Source organism: Hemibagrus wyckioides, linkage group LG03 (genome assembly GCF_019097595.1).
Source record: "Hemibagrus wyckioides isolate EC202008001 linkage group LG03, SWU_Hwy_1.0, whole genome shotgun sequence".
Taxonomy (NCBI): Eukaryota; Metazoa; Chordata; class Actinopteri; order Siluriformes; family Bagridae; genus Hemibagrus; species Hemibagrus wyckioides.
Genome location: NC_080712.1, coordinates 2,854,731 through 2,872,338, shown reverse-complemented (window position 1 = coordinate 2,872,338; position 17,608 = coordinate 2,854,731). Strand labels below are relative to the sequence as shown.

Here is a 17,608-nt window from a genome sequence, read left to right as displayed (position 1 = left end):
ACCTCCACACCAGCAGGGGGCAGCAGCTCATCAAACACTAATAATGAAGCTGAAACATTTTAATCAGCTGTTTTCACAAAATCACTGTTTAAGGATCTGAATAATTGTTTAACTTTCTGTTTGTTTTTTTAGAAACACCCCACCAACACCCTTCCTTACACCCTCTGCTCTGCCCACCCACTGTCCTAACCCTGCTTACCCATTGCCCACTTTCTGCCATAACCCTGACACCCTCTGCCCAAAACCCTGACCACCCTCTGACCAACTCTGCCCACTTTTTGCCCTAAACTTGCCCACTTTCTGACCTCACCCTTCTTATCCTGTGCCTACCCTCTGCCCTAACCCTGCCTACCCTCTGCCCACTTTCTGCCCTAACCCTCCATACCTTCTGCCCACTTTCTGCCCAAAACCCTGCCCACCCTCTGCCCTAACCATGCACACTTTCTGCCCTAAACCTGCCCACTTTCTGACCTCACCCTTCTCACCCTTGCCTACCCTCTGCCCTAACCCTGCCTACCCTCTGCCCACTTTCTGCCCTAGCCCTGCCTACCCTCTGCCCACTTTCTGCCCTAACACTGCCCACCCTCTGCCCTAACACTGCCCACACTCTGCCCACTTTTTACCCTAACCCTGCCCACCCTCTGCCCACTTTCTGCCCTAACCCTGCTTACCCTCTGCCCACTTTCTGCCCTAGCCCTGCTCACTCTTTGCCCACTTTCTGACCTAACACTGCTCACCCTCTGCCTTAACACTGCCCACACTCTGCCCACTTTTTACCCTAACCCTGCCCACCCTCTGCCCACTTTCTGCCCTAACCCTGCTTACCCTCTGCCCACTTTCTGACCTAACACTGCTCACCCTCTGCCCTAACACTGCCCACACTCTGCCCACTTTTTACCCTAACTCTGCCCACCCTCTTACCACCCACTGCCCTAAACCTGCCCACTTTCTGACCTAACCCTTCTCACCCTATGCCTGTCCTCTGCCCTAACCCTGCTCACCCTCTGCCCACTTTCTGGCCTAACACTGCTCACCCTCTGACCTAACCCTGCCCACCCTCTGACCTCACCCGCTGACCTAACCCTGCCCACCCTCTGACCTAACCCTGCCCACCCTCTGACCTAACCCTGCCTACCCTCTGCCCTAACCCTGCCCACCCACAAAGCCCAGTAAAAGTTTCCTGTATTAGTGTACTCCTGGATTGTTTAATGAAAATCATTATGCTTTTTAAGACTTTTAAGAGACATTTTAAAACTCACTATGTAAATAAATATGACTTGATAAGCTGTGCTCAATCCCCAGTCTGCACAAGGCGCTGGATCATGTGCCGTTCTGTGAGCTGCAGAATAACGAGAGTGGAAGCCATTTTACTCAATTAAACCAGATTTGGTGATTATAACTGGCACCTACACATACAGAGATGTGTTAGTGATACACAAAACTCCTGTTAGATTTATTTTCACGTTTGTAAATGTGTGTTTTATAAATGCTCTTATTTTATTTTTCCAGTTTCTATTCATAGTTTAAACATTTCACTGATCCTGCACTTATACAATCTGCAACCAATCAAATTCTCTCTAGTGTGCGTAACTCCGCCCCTAAACCCCCAGCAACAGCACAGGAGCGTCACGCTAACACCAAACACGGCAGTGCTGCTAACATTCACCAGTGGCTCTTCAATCCTTTCAGCAACCTCCCTAACTTCCTGTTTGAACAGGAAATACATCATCAAAACACAAATCCCATATCTCAGCTCTGGCGCCATTTCGTGGTCACATTACCGCTGCACCAGCTCCTGCACGGCTCCTCCAGTAAACGCTGCAGGTTTTCCAGGCTGCCACGTGAGCAGACGTGTGATTATCCTCCTCTCTGTCATTTCTCGAGTGAGAAGCTGTAAAGATGCAGAAACGATCTGTTCACAAAACTTTCACAAACACCTCGGCTATTCTGAGAGACGTGAGAGCAGAATCACGTGATCGGTCTGAGCGAGACGTGTGCGACAGGTCACGTGTCATCCGTTTAACAAACAGCACGAGGACGAGAAAATCATTTATAATACGCTTCATACGTTTAATATACAGTATAATGATGTAATTAACAGAATTATCAGATCATAAACTTCACATGAGCTCGAGAACAGAATTTAAGCAAGTAAACAAACAAACAAACAAAACAAACAAACAAGAATTTAAGCAAGTAAACAAACAAATAAATAAATAAATAAATATTATAAAATCAGCTGAAACATGTTCAGTGTCTGAAGTTTGCTTTTTTTTTCTTTACTGGAGCTACAAGCTATTTGCTAACAAGTTGGTATTTGTTATTTGCTAACAAATAATAAAAGCTTAAAGCTACCAGTTAGCACACGCACACGCACGCACACACACACACACACACACACACACATCTGGGCCAGAAACATCATTTGAGTGTTTAAAAAATAATGATATGAATCAAACGTGAACCACATCATCATCATCATCATCATCATCATCATCATCATCTCTAATTTATAACACCACCTTCAACATTTAGGCCACACCTCCAATCTGAGTCCTTTTTAAAATACATTTTTTCATTCTTTCTTTTCATTAATAATAATATATTTATATTTATTTATATTTATTCATATTTATATATATTTTCTTTGCTATTTTTGTCCCTCTTGGAGTTTCCCCATTTTATACTTTTTTATTTTGCAATTATTTTCTTTTGTTTGTTCAAAACTTTTGAACTAATTTTCTTTCTTATTTTATTCATTTTCTTTTTAATTCTTTCATTTAAAAGTTTATTATTATTATTATTATTATTATTATTACTATTATTATTATTATTATCTTTGTTTTTTATTGTTTGTTGTTTTATTTTTATATTCTTTTATCTGCTTGTGTTTGTTTTTTGCACTTTTATTTCTGCTTGCTTTGTGCACTTATTAAACTTCTTTCTTTCTTTCTTTCTTTCTTTCTTTCTTTCTTTCTTTCTTTCTTTCAGTTTAGTTTCTTTTCTCTTTCTATTTTTTTTCTTGGAACTGTTTTCTTTTTACTTTGCATATACAGTTAGTTTTCTGTTAATATTAGGAGGCACTCTTTATTTCTTTCTTGCTTTCATTCTAGAGAGAGAGATGGGGAGGGGGGGGGTGAATAAAAGTTTACATGCTCTGACGTTGAATGTGTGTGTGTGTGTGTACACCTTCTACACACTTGTACACACACACACACACACACTCTTAGCTGGTGCTGGCATGCAACACAGTTCACCTTGATGACACATCACCCAGTCTTGCGCACACACACACACACACACAGACACACAGACACACACACACACACACAGACACACAGACACACACACACACACACACACAGACACACACACACACACACAGACACACAGACACACACACACACACACACACACACAGACACACAGACACACACACACACACACACAGACACACACAGACACACACACACACACTATACTGTCTATGTAATGAAGTGAAAGTCAGTGAGAGAAAGAGTTCCTTTCTTTCTTGGGTTTTAAGTTAAATAAATTTAAATGATCACTTACTCCTTCACCCCCTCCCTCACTCCTTCACCCCCTCCCTCACTCCTTCACCCCCTCCCTCACTCCTTCACCCCTCCCTCATTCCTTCACCCCCTCCCTCACTCCTTCACCCCCTCCCTCACTCCTTCACTCCCTCCCTCACTCCTTCACCCCCTCCCTCACTCCTTCACCCCTCCCTCATTCCTTCACCCCCTCCCTCACTCCTTCACCCCCTCCCTCACTCCTTCAACCCTCCCTCACTCCTTCACCCCCTCCCACACTCCTTCACCCCCCCCCTCACTCCTTCACCCCCTCCCTCACTCCTTCACCCCCTCCCTCACTCCTTCACCCCCTCCCTCATTCCTTCACCCCCTCCCTCTCTCCTTCACCCCCTCCCTCACTCCTTCACCCCCTCCCTCACTCCTTCACCCCCTCCCTCACTCCTTCACCCCCTCCCTCACTCCTTCACTCCCTCCCTCACTCCTTCACCCCCTCCCTCACTCCTTCACTCCTTCACGCCCTCCCTCTCTCCTTCACTCCTTCACCCCCTCCCTCACTCCTTCACCCCCTCCCTCACTCCTTCACTCCTTCACGCCCTCCCTCTCTCCTTCACTCCTTCACTCCCTCCCTCACTCCTTCACCCCTCCCTCACTCCTTCCCCCCCCTCTCTCCTTCACACCCTCCCTCACTCCTTCACCCCCTCCCTCACTCCTTCACTCCTTCACGCCCTCCCTCTCTCCTTCACTCCTTCACTCCCTCCCTCACTCCTTCACCCCCTCCCTCACTCCTTCACTCCTTCACGCCCTCCCTCTCTCCTTCACTCCTTCACTCCCTCCCTCACTCCTTCACCCCCTCACTCACTCCTTCACTCCCTCCCTCACTCCTTCACCCCCTCCCTCACTCCTTCACCCCCTCCCTCACTCCTTCACTCCTTCACCCCCTCCCTCTCTCCTTCACTCCTTCACTCCCTCCCTCACTCCTTCACCCCCTCACTCACTCCTTCACTCCCTCCCTCACTCCTTCACTCCCTCCCTCCCTCTGTAGTGCTGATTTGTTATTGCTCCACTCATTTCCCTCTATTCTTTGCCATCTTCTCCTCCCTTTCCTGCTATTGATAAACCACAGTATTTGTTAGCATACATGTGTGTGTGTGTGTGTGTGTGTGTATGTGTGTGTGTGTTGCAGCATAGGTGCCTTTCCTGCTGGTTCTTACAGCTTCCTTCCTTCTCTGGTTTGGAACGGAAACACACTTGGTGTGGCGAGACATCATCGAGTCATAGCTTTCATTGTCTAGAGCAGATACTAAAACACACACAGCATGCAGTGACATTCCTTTAACACACACACACACACGAAATCTATCTCAGTGTGTAAGTGAGATGTCTTTTAAAATATACACTATATTGTCAAAAGTATTGGGACACCCCTCAAGATCATTGAGTTCAGGTGTTGTTTTTCAGGGGTTGGGCTCTGCCCCTTAGTTCCAGTGAAAGGAACTCTTAATGCTTCAGCTTCATACCAAGATATTTTGGACAATTTCATGCTCTTTGTGGGAACAGTTTGGGGATGACCCCTTCCTGTTCCAACATGACTGCACACCAGTGACCAAAGCAAGGTCCATAAAGACATGGATGAGTGAGTTTGGTGTGGAGTCCTGACCTCAACCCCATGGAACACCTTTGGGATGAATTAGAGTGGAGACTGTGAACCAGGCCTTCACATGCACATGAATGTAATATGGAGTTGTCCCGCCCTTTGCAGCTATAACAGCTTCAACTCTTCTGGGAAGGCTTTCCACAAGGTTTAGGAGTGTGATCATGGGAATTTTTGACCACTCCTCTAGAAGCACATTTGTGAGGTCAGGTACTGATGTTGGACGAGAAGGACCTTGCTTCGGTCACTGGTGTGCAGTCATGTTGGAACAGGAAGGGGTCATCCCCAAACTGTTCCCACAAAGAGCATGAAATTGTCCAAAATGTCTTGGTATGAAGCTGAAGCATTAAGAGTTCCTTTCACTGGAACTAAGGGGCCGAGCCCAACACCTAAATTAAATGATTTGGAGGGGTGTCCCAATACTTTTGGCAATATAGTGTATTTACTTTACTTCCACAGAGCATGCTCTAGATAAATAAAATAAAGTGTATTTAAAGCTTCAGACTCTACTGACTGTTTTATAAGAATTTACACAAAAAGTTTTTTGCCAAACTCTGAGATCTGGAATGAGATTAAACGACCAGACGACCTCAGAGTCGGTCAAAATAAAGAGCAGGTAGAAGCATGTTTACTGGTGGCAGAAAAACAGTAACGTGTCTGATCACAACATGACAAAAACCTCAGAGGAGCTCGAGCAACGTGATTTCATTACTCCAGAGCGAGATCCTGATCAAAAACAAAACAAAACAAAGAGTCAGCTATTCCAGTCAGAGTCAGATCCTCACACTCTTCCTTCCTCCTTCCTCATACTTGTGTGTTCAGGAAGCACTGAAATTCCTGATCTGTGACCTCTCTCGAAATGTGAAACCAGATCACCTGCATACTCTGAGGAAACCATCCATCCATCCATCCTGCTCCACCTTCCCCAGCAGCAGCAGCTCAGCTCCTGTTTCCTGAACTTCTAAAGGCTTAATGAAAGAGTTCTCCAGATTCTCGCGCTACACAGGTTAAGATAAAAACTGAGCTCAGAAAACCAGAAATTTTTACAATGCATCAATCTGCTAGCTTTAAAACCTTTGAGGATGCTGAAGATCTCACACTCCAACCTTTAAACATCTCATTATAGACAATTATCCCTGAAGCAGAGAGTGAAGGAAACTTCCAGAAGGTCACAAAGCCTTTCATTGAGGTAAACGTTTACTATTAAAGTAAAAATAAAAAAAAACGAGATTACAGACAGCGATTGTGTCGTCATTCGCTCCGTTTCAAACACCTCCAGCTTTAATAACGTGTTTTAACTCCACACTGTGCAGCTCCGCCTCCTACAACCACAACACTGTGGAAACATCAACATGACTAAATCTACATCCCGCTCACCTGTTAGAACAGACGTCACGTCACGTCACAGTGTCATCATTTCACTGTGAGAGAAGACGAGAAATCAGACACACCACTGATTGCTGATCTGATCACTGAGCTGCACCTGACTGTGGTTTACAGGTGGATCAGTAACTCAGGAGTTTAACTAGTCCTCTTTACCATAGTTAACCTGCAAACATCACGCAATGTCACCTGTTTTATACATGCAGGAATATAAAACAAGTCAGCCTGTACTGTTTACCTCTATTGTTTACTGCATTGTTTACCTGTACTGTCTACCTGTACTGTTCACCTCTATTGTTTACTGATTGTTTACCTGTACTGTTTACCTCTATTGTTTACTGATTGTTTACCTGTACTGTTCACCTCTATTGTTTACTGATTGTTTACCTGTACTGTTTACCTCTATTGTTTACTGATTGTTTACCTGTACTGTTCACCTCTATTGTTTACTGATTGTTTACCTGTACTGTTTACCTCTATTGTTTACTGATTGTTTACCTGTACTGTTTACCTCTATTGTTTACTGATTGTTTACCTGTACTGTTCACCTCTATTGTTTACTGCATTGTTTACCTGTACTGTCTACCTGTATTGTTCACCTGCATTGTTTACCTGTACTGTTCACCTCTATTGTTTACTGATTGTTTACCTGTACTGTTTACCTATATTGTTCACCTGTACTGTTCATCTGTACTGTTTACCTGCACTGTTTATCTTCACTGTTTACCAGTACTGTTTATATGTACTGTTTACCTGCATTGTTTACCACTACTGTTTACCTGCATTGTTTACCACTACTGTTTACCTGCATTGTTTACCTGTACTGTTTACTTGCATTGTTTACCTGTACTGTTTACCTGTAGTGTTTACCTGTAGTGTTTACATGCATTATTTACCTGCATTGTTTACCTTGGTATTAGGCCTCATGGCAGCGTCACATTGACCTACACGAGGACGTACACATGCGACACTTTAAATAACCGCAGGACACACACAGTGCCATCTTACACACATCATTTTCATTTCTGGCTCGAAGAATCGTTTAAATCATCTAGCATGACCTCACACTGATACTGATCTATAGGTCAGGTTGTGCTGAGGTGCAGAGATGAGAGAGAGAGAGAGAGAGAGAGAGAGAGAGAGAGAAGCGTTACGTTAATAAACATGTTTATGTTCCGGTTCTGATGTAAAAGTAGGCGGAGATTATGAGGGAAAAGACGCAGCTCTGTTTTACAGCTTCAAGAGCCGGAATAATGATTAAACAAATCCCAACGTTTACAAAAAACCACGGAGGCCTACTCTGTGATGACCTCTGACCTGAGAAACATGGACACATACACACACACACACACACATACATAACAGACTCATAGTTAATACTGCTTATATTTAATGTTTAAGTTATCTGGAGTTACACACACATTTATACACACACACACACACACAAACACACACTATCAGACATCACATATATCAAAGAAGAAGCCTTTGTTTGTCCCACATGCACTACAGCACCGTGAAATTCTTGATGATTTCAGAAACATTCTGATGGTTTACAAAAAATGCATCTGATACAATCAGGAGCAACTTCATCATGCAGCACAACGATGATCCAAAACACCACACCTGATACACAACCACTGCGAGAAGATACACAACCACTGTGAAAAGCTGAGATACAAAACCTGGAAAAGCTTCACAGAAGAAGAACGCAGCAGTGTGGTGAGGTCACTGAGTTGATGCATTTATTGCCAGCGAGAGAAATGCAAACAAATATTAAGTGACACGCTCCGATACTTTTGCTCATCTAAACATTTCCACGTTCCGAGGCGATGAAGATGTCGAAATATCAGAAAGATGATCTATCATCTCATATTCATCATCTGATCCGAAACACAATCGTCTTCAGTGTAGAACAATGTTCCAATACTTTTAATAGAGGAATGTATAGTGTAACACACACAGACACACACACAGACATGCACATCTAGTGTTTCCACACGGCAGAATTATCAACATTTTGCTTGAGGTTTCTTTTCAGCACTTTCATAAATCCCCATTGGACACAAGTATGCACTGTGTGTGTGTGTGTGTGTTAATGTTTAGCTGCAGTATTCATTAGCTGCATTAATATGTCAATGGAAGGTCTTTGCAAGGATAAGACAAATGTGTGTGTGTGTGTTGTGCATGTGTAAGTGTGTGTGTGTGTGTGTGTGTACTCTCCTTATCACTTATGCAACTCCCATTTTGTGGGTTTCTCTCCGTGATTGTGTTTGTCCAGCAGTTTTATAAACCCGTTAGTGACCGAGCTCTGAACTCTCAAACAAAAAAAAAGATCAACAAAAACCTCCCGAAAGCCGTGGTGAGAATAAATTCATTAATTTTTCATTCTAAAATGTAAATAAATTCACCCTGAAAATGAAACCCATTTAACCTTCCCCCAAAACAAACAGTGGCGTTAATGATTACTGACTTTACACATTCCATGTGGTGAGAGTTCACAGGCACTGAGGAGTCCTTCAGCAGAAATAAAATCCTGAAAGATCTCAAACCTCCAGCTGATCTCACCGTGGCTTCATCAGTAACATCTCAGTAACATCCTCCAGTGCTACAGCGCTAATCAGCTAGCTGCTTATACACTATATTGCCAAAGGTTTTGGGACACCCCTCCTAATCATTGAGTTCAGGTGTTGTTTTTCAGGTGACCAGTGACCAAAGCAAGGTCCATAAAGACATGGATGAGTGAGTTTGGTGTGGAGGAACTTGACTGGCCTGCACAGAGTCCTGACCTCAACCCCATAGAACACCTTTGGGATGAATTAGAGTGGAGGCTGTGAGCCAGACCTTCTCATCCAACATCAGTGCCTGACCTCACAAATGCGCTTCTTCTAGTGGAATGGTTAAAAATTCCCATAAACACACTCCTAAACCTTGTGGAAAGCCTTCCCAGAAGAGTTGAAGCTGTTATAGCTGTAAAGGGTGGGACAACTCCATATTTCATTCATGTGCAGGTAAAGGCAGACGTCCCAAAACTTTTGCTAATATAGTGTATTTTCCTTCTTTTTTCTAGCTAGCCTGAACAGTGCAGAGTTATGATTTTTTAATTTTTTATCTGTGACGCCAAAAATTCACTTTAACCTCATCTGAACCCGAACCTTTCATTTTAGAACTCCCAAAACAATTACAGGCTTTCAACTTGAGCCAAGTGTGTGATTATCTCGATGCTAACACGCAAAGCTTAGCTTGTAGCCGTGGGGCAAAAATCAAGAAGCAAGTTTGAGGCACTGAACATTTGGTGTGTGGGGTTTTTTTCACCTCCTGAAGGGTGTGTTAATGAGCTGACGAGGTGAATTCAGGTGTGTTAGAGCAGGATTTGAAAAGTATTCCACATAAAGGATCACACACACACACACACACCTGCACTGGAAAATTCCACAAATAATCACTCGTCTCTCCAGGCTGAGAGACAAAATGTCCAGCAATGTTCTACACAACCTGCTTCTACTTCAGAAACACTCCACAAAGGCTTTCCACTAGAAGGTCAGCCATGTTGGTCACACAAGGAATTTCCTCCAAGACTTCCTGTTAGTGATTGTGTACATTACCCATAATGCACTGCATGTGGTTGTCAGTTCAGGGTCAGGGTCAAGGTCGCTCTGTCCGGTCCAGCCACTGATCTCTCTGGTACTGTTCTGGTCTGGTGTGATCTTATATCATATGAGCAGTCCGTTTTCTAGTCTGGTCTGTTTTAAGTCTAATCTAGTGTGATCTGGTCTGATCTGTTATGGTCTGGTCTGGTCTGATGTTGTTTGCTTTTATATTGTCAAGACTTGTCTGATCTGATGTCTGCTTCAATATGGTCTAGTCTGGTCTGATATGACCATTGATATGGTCTAGTCTGATCTGATGTGGTCTCATCTGATATCTGTTTTGATACAGTCTAGTCTGGTCTGATCTGAGGTCTGCTTTTATATAGTCTAGTCTGATCTGATCTGATATTGTTTGCTCTTATAAGGTCTAGTTTGGTCTAATGTGAGGTCTGCTCTTATATATAGTCTAGTCTGGTCTGATCTGATGTCTGTTCTGATATTATCTAGTCTGGTCTGATCTGATCTGCTCTGATGTGGTCTAGCCTGATCTGTTCTAGTCTGATCTGCTATAATATGGTACAGTATGGTACATTTTACATGGATCAGGTTTAAATCGGTCAGGTTTGTCCTCTTGTTAGTAAAAATGTTAGCGTTCCTTCTCTATAAACATCCAGGTTCTAATCAGCTACACTACAAATTTCAGGGTGTGAAGAAAATAATGAAGTGTACTCTATCAGTCCTAAACCATGTGGACTTGTAGAGTGAGGAACTTGTCTGTGGTTCATAAAAATAAACAAAAGCACTACAGTGCATAGCTGAAATCTGTCATGGTGGCCATTTTGAACCCAAAATCACAACATGAACCAATTTAGAGAGCTTATACAGGCATTTACACACCAGTTACTCAATGTACTGTTACACAATGTGCTGTTACACACCAGTTACTCAATGTACTGTTACACAATGTACTGTTACACAATGTGCTGTTACACACCAGTTACTCAAGGTACTGTTACACACCAGTTAGACAATGTACTGTTACACAATGTACTGTTACACATCAGTTACACAATGTACTGTTACACACCAATTACTCAATGTACTGTTACACACCAGTTACTCAATGTACTGTTACACACCAGTTACACAATGTACTGTTACACAATGTACTGTTACACACCAGTTACACAATGTACTGTTACACACCAGTTACACAATGTACTGTTACACACCAGTTACACAATGTACTGTTACACACCAGTTACACAATGTACTGTACTGTTACACACAACTTACTCAATGTACTGTTACACACCAGTTACACAATGTACTGTTACACACCAGTTACACAATATACTGTTACACACCAATTACTCAATGTACTGTTACACACCAGTTACTCAATGTATTGTTACACACCAGTTACACAATGTACTGTTACACAATGTACTGTTACACATCAGTTACACAATGTACTGTTACACACCAATTACTCAATGTACTGTTACACACCAGTTACTCAATGTACTGTTACACACCAATTACTCAATGTACTGTTAAACACCAGTTTGACAATGTACTGTTACTCAATGTACTGTTACACACCAGTTACACAATGTACTGTTACACACCAGTTACACAATGTACTGTTACACACCAATTACTCAATGTACTGTTACACACCAGTTACACAATGTACTGTTACACACCAGTTACACAATGTACTGTTACACACCAACTACTCAATGTACTGTTACACACCAGTTACTCAATGTACTGTTACACACCAATTACTCAATGTACTGTTACACACCAGTTTGACAATGTACTGTTACACAATGTACTGTTACACAATGTACTGTTACACACCAACTACTCAATGTACTGTTACACACCAGTTACTCAATGTACTGTTACACACCAGTTACACAATGTACTGTTACACAATGTACTGTTACACATCAGTTACACAATGTACTGTTACACACCAATTACTCAATGTACTGTTACACACCAGTTACACAATGTACTGTTACACACCAATTACTAAATGTACTGTTACACACCAGTTACACAATGTACTGTTACACACCAGTTACACAATGTACTGTTACACACCAATTACTCAGTGTACTGTTACACACCAATTACTCAATGTACTGTTACACACCAGTTTGACAATGTACTGTTACACAATGTACTGTTACACATCAGTTACACAATGTACTGTTACACACCAGTTACACAATGTACTGTTACACACCAGTTACTCAATGTACTGTTACACACCAATTACTCAATGTACTGTTACACACCAGTTTGACAATGTACTGTTACTCAATGTACTGTTACACACCAGTTACACAATGTACTGTTACACACCAGTTACACAATGTACTGTTACACACCAATTACTCAATGTACTGTTAAACACCAGTTACACAGTGTGCTGTTGCACACCAGTTACACAGTGTGCTGTTGCACACCAGTTACACAATGTGCTTTTACACACCAGTTACACAATGTACTGTTACACACCAGTTACTCAATGTGCTTTTATGCACCAGTTACACAATGTACTGTTACGCACCAGTTACACAATGTACTGTTACGCACCAGTTACACAGTGTGCTGTTGCACACCAGTTACACAGTGTGCTGTTGCACACCAGTTACACAATGTGCTTTTACGCACCAGTTACACAATGTACTGTTACACACCAGTTACACAATGTACTGTTACGCACCAGTTACACAATGTACTGTTACGCACCACTTACTCAATGTACTGTTACACACCAGTTACACAATGTACTGTTACGCACCAGTTACACAATGTACTGTTACGCACCAGTTACTTAATGTACTGTTACACACCAGTTACACAATGTACTGTTACACACCAGTTACACAATGTGCTGTTACACACCAGTTACACAATGTACTGTTACACACCAGTTACTCAATGTGCTGTTACACACCAGTTACTCAATGTACTGTTACACACCAGTTACTCAATGTACTGTTACACACCAGTTACACAATGTACTGTTACACACCACTTACTCAATGTACTGTTACACACCAGTTACACAATGTACTGTTACACACCACTTACTCAATGTACTGTTACACAACAGTTACTCAATGTACTGTTACACACCAGTTACACAATGTACTGTTACGCACCAGTTACACAATGTACTGTTACACACCACTTACTCAATGTACTGTTACACAACAGTTAGTCAATGTCCTGTTACACACCAGTTACTCAATGTACTGTTACACACCAGTTACACAATGTACTGTTACACACCAGTTACTCAATGTACTGTTACACACCAGTTACTCAATGTCCTGTTACACACCAGTTACTCAATGTCCTGTTACACACCAGTTACACAATGTACTGTTACACACCAGTTACACAATGTGCTGTTACACACCAGTTACACAATGTGCTGTTAAACACCAGTTACACAATGTGCTGTTACACACCAGTTACACAATGTGCTGTTACACACCAGTTACTCAATGTGTTGTTACACACCAGTTACACAATGTACTGTTACACACCAGTTACTCAATGTGCTGTTACACACCAGTTACACAGTGTGCTGTTACACACCAGTTACACAATGTGCTTTTACACACCAGTTACACAATGTACTGTTACACACCAGTTACTCAATGTGTTGTTACACACCAGTTACACAATGTGCTTTTACACACCAGTTACACAATTTACTGTTAAACACCAGTTACACAATGTGCTTTTACACACCAGTTACTCAATGTGTTGTTACACACCAGTTACACAATGTGCTGTTACACACCAGTTACTCAATGTGTTGTTACACACCAGTTACACAATGTACTGTTACACACCAGTTACTCAATGTGCTGTTACACACCAGTTACACAGTGTGCTGTTACACACCAGTTACACAATGTGCTTTTACACACCAGTTACACAATGTACTGTTACACACCAGTTACTCAATGTGCTGTTACACACCAGTTACACAATGTACTGTTACACAACAGTTACTCAATGTCCTGTTACACACCAGTTACACAATGTACTGTTACGCACCAGTTACACAATGTACTGTTACACACGAGTTACTCAATGTACTGTTACACACCAGTTACACAGTGTGCTGTTACACACCAGTTACACAATGTGCTTTTACACACCAGTTACACAATTTACTGTTAAACACCAGTTACACAATGTGCTTTTACACACCAGTTACACAATTTACTGTTAAACACCAGTTACACAATGTGCTTTTACACACCAGTTACACAATTTACTGTTAAACACCAGTTACTCAATGTGTTGTTACACACCAGTTACACAATGTGCTGTTACACACCAGTTACTCAATGTGTTGTTACACACCAGTTACACAATGTACTGTTACACACCAGTTACTCAATGTGCTGTTACACACCAGTTACACAGTGTGCTGTTACACACCAGTTACACAATGTGCTTTTACACACCAGTTATACAATGTACTGTTACACACCAGTTACACAATGTGCTGTTACACACCAGTTACACAATGTGCTGTTACACACCAGTTACACAATGTGCTGTTACACACCAGTTACTCAATGTGTTGTTACACACCAGTTACACAATGTACTGTTACACACCAGTTACTCAATGTACTGTTACACACCAGTTACTCAATGTACTGTTACACACCAGTTACACAATGTGCTGTTACACACCAGTTACACAGTGTGCTGTTACACACCAGTTACACAATGTGCTGTTACACACCAGTTACTCAATGTGTTGTTACACACCAGTTACACAATGTGCTGTTACACACCAGTTACTCAATGTGTTGTTACACACCAGTTACACAATGTACTGTTACACACCAGTTACTCAATGTACTGTTACACACCAGTTACTCAATGTACTGTTACACACCAGTTACACAATGTGCTGTTACACACCAGTTACACAGTGTGCTGTTACACACCAGTTACACAATGTACTGTTACACACCAGTTACTCAATGTGTTGTTACACACCAGTTACACAATGTACTGTTACACACCAGTTACTCAATGTGTTGTTACACACCAGTTACACAATGTGCTGTTACACACCAGTTACTCAATGTGTTGTTACACACCAGTTACTCAATGTGTTGTTACACACCAGTTACACAATGTACTGTTACACACCAGTTACTCAATGTACTGTTACACACCAGTTACACAATGTACTGTTACACACCAGTTACTCAATGTGCTGTAATATTATCATGATGCTATTCCTGCCTTTTTAAAGCATCTGCACTACCCCTTAGAAGAGGGGCCCTAGGTAGGTCACATCTATAAGACAGCATGAGTAAAGTGTATTTACGGTGCATCGTTTTTGATAATAGACACATTTCAGGTTTTGTGTTTAATGTGATAAACCACATTTGAGTCATATATTGTGTTAATGTGATCGAAGAACATCTGAGAAGGTTTAACTCATCACAGTGACACTGAAGAGAAAGTGAAGAAACCAACAGAGAAAAACTTCAAACCATCCCGAGAGTCCAGACACACACTGCTTCCCCAGACTCACCAATGCACTTGATCTCGAAGCCTCGTGGAGGTTTGAGGGCTCTCCGTGTCCATCCTTCCCTGAGCACTTCCAAGTGGTCCTCCTTGCCCTGGATGAGCAGGACGTGTTCATCTATCCATCCCAGGAAGAAGGTCTCTGCTATGGCGTCTGTCACCTTCTTGTTCCAGAAGTGCTGCATGTTTTCGGCTTTGAAGTCGGCAAAGATCTCGTATCCGGTGTGATGGTGCTGGAGCTTCTCGGTGACCGTGGGAGAGTCCTCCGAGCCCACGCGGCTCAGCACGATGGCCAGGGAGTGAGGTGCGATCTGCAGGAACTTCTCCATCTCCTCCTTCTCACTCAGCTTCTCAAAAGAAGGCCATGAAGGCTACACTCCACACTGCAGCTTCACTGCGCATGCAACACACCAACACACCGCCACATCTCTGATCTGAGGAGCGAGTTCACGGTAAATCCATGCAGTCCATCACCGAGCCTCGGATCATAACGAAATCGGTAAATGTGCGATAAAAAAAATAAAAAAATAATAAAAACACATGCGCTGACGGAAAACAGGTCAATCATCACTGGGCTGTGTTCTAATAACTCACCGCCTGCCTCACTGAGCACATCATCTCGCGCACGCAAAATTCATCCGTTCATCTTCACGCCTTTTATGAAATGCACCGGCACGCGCCCTTCTCCCTCCATTAGTCCTCACGGAGGCTCGCACGCTAGAGACTCTGCCTCGTTTTTATTTTATTTTTTTAATTAATAAATTTTAAAGTGACTGAAAAATGTTTAACACACAAACGGGTTATGATTCCTATATGAAATGACACCGACAGAAACAGCGCGCGCTGTTCTGTTCTCTACTCTTCACGCCTGTCTCCCGGTGCCGCGCGCTCTACGTGCCCGGCAGATCGAGACTCCAGACGCTCCCTCCGGTAGGGTTTTTGCGCGGCGGAGAGGCGAGAGCGCGAGAACGAGGCGGAGGAGGTGGTGGTGGAGGAGGAAGAGGAGGAGGAGGAGGAGAGCGCGTGCAGATGTTTCCTTCACTCCACCTACAGGCCGGACTGCAGCGATGCAAATTACTGACCGCGTGCACGGTATCGCGATATTTACAGCGATCATTGTCCCGCGATATCGCGATATTTAAATGAACTAAAGTTACTGCAAGAATAGAATATTTTAGAAATAGTAAAATTCAAGAATTTGCAGCATTTAAAAAGCTACAAATGTTTATTTATTTGGTGCATTAGTCTTCTCACTCCTGTATGTGTACTGTTATAGAAACATAAAACTTTACAGTTACACAAACATGAAATACTCCACTTACATCCATAACTACACAAATATCTCCATCCATAACTACACAAATATCTCCATCCATAACTACACAAATATCTCCATCCATAACTACACAAATATCTCCATCCATAACTACACAAATATCTCCATCCATAACTACACAAATATCTCCATCCATAACTACACAAATATCTACACCCATAACTACACAAATATCTCCATCCATAACTACACAAATATCTCCATCCATAACTACACAAATATCTCCATCCATAACTACACAAATATCTCCATCCATAACTACACAAATATCTCCACCCATAACTACACAAATATCTCCATCCATAACTACACAAATATCTCCATCCATAACTACACAAATATCTCCATCCATAACTACACAAATATCTCCATCCATAACTACACAAATATCTACACCCATAACTACACAAATATCTACACCCATAACTACACAAATATCTCCATCCATAACTACACAAATATCTCCATCCATAACTACACAAATATCTCCATCCATAACT

General features: G+C 42.3%; 1 protein-coding gene across 1 annotated transcript in view; it reads right to left on the bottom strand.

Annotated features, from left to right (window-relative positions):
• Window positions 1-16,774, bottom strand: part of stox2a (storkhead box 2a) — a 60,296-nt gene extending 43,522 nt beyond the window's left edge. Inside the window, exon 1 of the mRNA XM_058385703.1 lies at window positions 15,780-16,774. Within this exon, the coding sequence (XP_058241686.1) occupies window positions 15,780-16,101 (322 nt within the window). The 5' untranslated portion in view covers window positions 16,102-16,774. The remainder of the gene's footprint in view (window positions 1-15,779) is intronic.
• Between the last annotated feature and the right edge of the window lie 834 nt (window positions 16,775-17,608).